This window comes from Dichomitus squalens (assembly GCF_000275845.1).
Source record: "Dichomitus squalens LYAD-421 SS1 unplaced genomic scaffold DICSQscaffold_14, whole genome shotgun sequence".
Taxonomy (NCBI): domain Eukaryota; kingdom Fungi; phylum Basidiomycota; class Agaricomycetes; order Polyporales; family Polyporaceae; genus Dichomitus; species Dichomitus squalens.
In genome coordinates, this window is record NW_006766896.1 from 237,969 (window position 1) to 242,138 (window position 4,170).

The window sequence follows — 4,170 nt, forward strand, 5'->3', positions numbered from 1 at the left end:
TGGATCCCAAACTTCTCGTACAAGGCCTTCATGAAGTGTGCCGCAAACTGAGGTCCTCGATCGGACACCACCTTCTCCGGTACTCCGTAGAGACGGAAGATCTCACGGTAGTGGATGTCGGCGACTCCCTCTGCAGTAACGTCGGTCGTGGTGGGTAGTACGTGGACCTGCTTGCTGTAGTGGTCGCTGTAGACGATGATCACATCGTATCCTTGTACCGGGGGAAGTCCAGTGATGAGGTCTACTCCCATCGTCTGCCAGGGGCCTTTGGGTACGTCGTGGGGCTGGAGCGCGCTTCGAGGATGACGAGGGGCTTTCCGGCGTTGGCAAGTGTCACAGCCTTCGACATACTTGCGCACGAACGCGTCCCGATGCGGCCACCAATAGAGGCAGCTGACCAGCTCGATTGTCCCGTTCCGTCCAGGGTGTCCTGCAGTGATCGCGTCGTGATACAAGAAGACGACCCGTTTGCGAAGGTCCTTACCAGGGGGAATGTAGAGCTTCCCATGCCGGTAGATAAGGTCATCGCGCACCTCCCATTCCAGGAGTCCATTTGCCAGCTTCCGGGGGCCCTTCTCCTTGAGGATGCGGAGAGCCTCGACTACTTCTGGGTCGAGTACCTGGGCGTCTCGAATCTCCTGCTCCAGGGTGCTCGTGTCCGTGAGCGTGGCCGACAGGGAGACAAACCGCTCCGGTCCCAGCACGATTTGATCTCTGTTGTCCTCCGCATCCGTAGTCTGGTGGGTCGGGAGGCGGGAGAGGGGATCGGCTTGGGTGTTCGTCTTGCCCGGCTTGTGCGTAAGACGGAAGTCGAAGCGGCTGAGGTATAGAGACCATCGAGCCTGTCGACGAGTGAGGTTCCGTGCGGTGCGCCAGTACTCCAGATTACGATGATCTGTGACGATCTCGAAGGGTTCAGGGAGCCCTTCAAGGTAGTGTCGCCAGTCCTCGAGCGCACGGATGATCGCTAGCATCTCTCGGTCGTAGATCTCGTAGTTCCGTTCCACTTCAGCCATTGACTCAGACCGGTAGGCCACCAGGTGCCAGAGGTCGTCGTCCAGCTTCTGCAGCAGCACTCCTCCGGTCGCGAAGCCAGAAGCGTCCACCTCAATTCGCGTGGGCCGAGCCGGATCCCAAGAGACCAGCACGGGCTCGCTCGCGTCTTTGAGGGCTTGGAAGGCGAGTCGCTGCGCGGTTCCCCAAGTCCAGGAGACGTCCTTCTTAGTCAGGTCGTTGAGCGGTCGCGCGTGCTTGGAGAAGTCCTTGATAAACCGACGGTAGAAGTTGGCGAACCCTAGGAAGCCGCGTAAGTCGCGCAGGTTCTTGGGGGCTGGCCACTCGGTGACGGCCTTGACTTTGACCGGGTCCATGGCCACCTCGCCTTCGCGGATGATGACGCCGAGGTACTCTACCTCCATCTTCTCAAACTCGCACTTCTCCAGTCGCAGGTAGAGGTCGTGCTCCTGGAGTCGCTTCAGTACCTCATGGGTTACAGCACGGTGCTCTTCGAGGGTGGTGCTGAAGATGAGGATGTCATCGAGGTAGACAGCAACCTTTCCTGCGGCGATCAAGTCAGCGAAGATTGAGTTCATCAAGGCTTGGAACATAGCGGGGGAGTTGGTGAGTCTGAACAGCATGACCCGCGGTTCGAATAGGCCTCGATCATGGACTGTAAACGCGGCCTTCCACTCGTCGCCCTCCTTGATGCGGACGTTGTGGTAGCCCCAATGGACGTCAAACTTGGTGAAGTACTTGGCTTGGCGTAGGCGACTGATGATGTCCGACGCGAGGGGGAGAGGGTACCGGTTCTTCACCGTGATCTCGTTGAGCTTGCGGTAGTCCTGGACTAGACGGAGCTTGCCATCCTTCTTCTTCATGAAGAAGACCGGGGACGCCATCGGGGATTTGGAGGGGACGATGTAGCCTTTCCGAAGGTTTTCCTCGAGGAACCGATCGACTTCCTCCTGCTCATTAGGCGACATTGGGTAGGCCTTGAAGCGTAGAGTTTCTGGGGCGTCGGGTTTGAGGTCGATGGCATGGTCGTACGGCTTGTGCTCTGGAAGGCGCTCCGATTCCGCCTCCGAGAACACCTTCGAGTACTGTCGATACTCCTCTGGGACGATTTCCTCGAACGTGCGTTTGGGCTTGTCCTGGTTGGCCTTCTGTGCGAGCTCCGTGGAGTATGTGTACCCGGCGGCGCACCACAACTCCTCGGTCGTGTCCTCCAGGACCTTAGCCTTCCACCACTTCCTTCGCTGCACCCGGTTGGTGGCGATCCGCTCAATACCAGGTTTCCATTCGGCCTCGGCCTCCGTTTCCTCCGCACCAACCTCCATGGTGCCCTCCTGCCAGTCAATGTCCGGGGTGACCCTACGAAGCCAAGGTAAGCTTAATACGACGTCTTCGGGGCCCAGGTCTGTAACTAAGAACTCGAGCCATTCCGTGTAGTCGCCCATAAGTACTTGTAATCTAACGTAATGGGATATGCTGCCTGCACTATTCTTGGAGCCGTCAATGTTATAGAGGGGGATGTCTCTAGCTAACCTATATAAGTAGACGTTGTTCTTCTTTACGAAACGGTGGCTGATGAAAAGGGCCGTTGCCCCACTGTCTATCATAGCTGCGGAACGTACACTACGGTTCCTGCCTTTAAGTATCACGCTGACACAAAAATGCGAGCTGGATGGGTTTAATTCGGGGATGATACACGAACTAATGCTATCGTACAGGCAGGGGTCAGGGATCTGGGGAGGCGAAGAGTCCGTAGTTGTACTGGAGGGCGCCGCTGCGGCAGCTTTCGCACACGCCCGCTCTAAAAAGACTTCTGTAGGGAGGCGAGCTGGTCCGCGAGGGCCTTCTGCTGCTCCATGAGCTGGGCGATGAGGGTGTTGGTCGCTCCGGCATCCGCAGACGTCGACGTTGATGCTGCAACCTGGGGCTCCTCCGGTCCTTCCTCTGTGGCAGCGAGCTTCTGCGAGCGAGGCTTCTTCAGGAACTTGTCCATGCATACTGTCTCGCGGTGCCCTACGCGGCGACAGTAGCCACAGACGTCCCGGTCGTGGCCGCCATCCTTCTTGACGTGCGCCGTAGACCCGCAGCCGTAACACTTGCCGCGCATGAGGCGGTTGAACTCTTCGCGCGTCCGAGTTGCATCGATATCCATGGCATTCGGGTCCCTCGACGGAGGCACGAAGGGGGTGGTGTGCAGCGGGGCCGTGGGCTTCACGGTAGTGGTCGTCGTCGTGGTGCGTCCGCGTTGACGATCTCGTTCGGCACGGCGTTGGCGGACGCAGACGTCGATGTCCGAGGAGACAGTGATGAGGTCCTCGAGAGAAGTGATGGGCCTCGCTGTGTGCACCAACTCGTCCTTGATGGAGTCCGCCAGGTGTTCGTAGAAGCGGTCTCGGAGGTCGGCCTTGGAGTAGCCCGTGCGGGTGGAGAGCTCGTTGAACCGGGCGGCGTACTCCGGAACAGTCATGGAGCCTTGCCACAACGTACGGAGGTGTTCCTTCGCATCGACCGCCTCGTCAACCGTCTCGAAACGGGCCTTGAACTGAGTACGGAACTCGGTCCACGATCCTTTGAATGGGGTGGTGCCCTGCGTGATCTCCTCCATCGCCGGAGTGGCCCAAAGAGCTGCGCTGTCCTGCATAAATGAGAGGACCGCCCGAATCCACTGGTCGTCCCGCGCACTGATCGCGTTGCCCATGGCATCGACATGGTTGAGCGTCGAACCTTGGGACATGGCCCAAAGGGTGAACGCGGCCAGGAAACGCCGTGCCTCACCTCCTTGTTCGCCTTTGAAGGCGGAGGGCTTCTGAACAGCCTTCAGACTGCTGGTCCCGGTGGTCGAGTTTGCAAGCTGCGCCATGGACTGGGTGAGGAGAGTCATCGACTGGAGTAATACCGTCATGGGGTCCGGGGGTTGCGTTGCCGTCTGGGTGCCCGGTTGGGCCTGCTGGGGGTTGTTGGCGGGGCCTGTCGTCTGCAGTTGTCCGCTTTGTTGTCCCATGATGGGTGGAGCGGACGGTGGACGGGTTGGGGGGATGATAGGGGATGGAGGAAGCGTGATGAGTAGCGCTACTTCAAGCTCGTCAGTCGGAGTACCGGGGATGGGGGATCGAGTCGTGGGCGACTCAGCAACGGGGGATCAGGAACTGGGATGAACTC

The 4,170-nt window shown here is 59.1% G+C and overlaps 1 protein-coding gene across 1 annotated transcript; it reads right to left on the bottom strand.

The window, feature by feature from the left end:
- Positions 1 to 2,812: 2,812 nt before the first annotated feature.
- Positions 2,813 to 3,871, bottom strand: DICSQDRAFT_60730 (uncharacterized protein; the record flags this gene model as incomplete). The annotated part of the gene is made up of 1 exon (XM_007365748.1): positions 2,813 to 3,871. The coding sequence occupies one exon, from the start codon at positions 3,869 to 3,871 to the stop codon at positions 2,813 to 2,815; it is 1,059 nt and encodes a 352-aa protein (XP_007365810.1).
- Between the last annotated feature and the right edge of the window lie 299 nt (positions 3,872 to 4,170).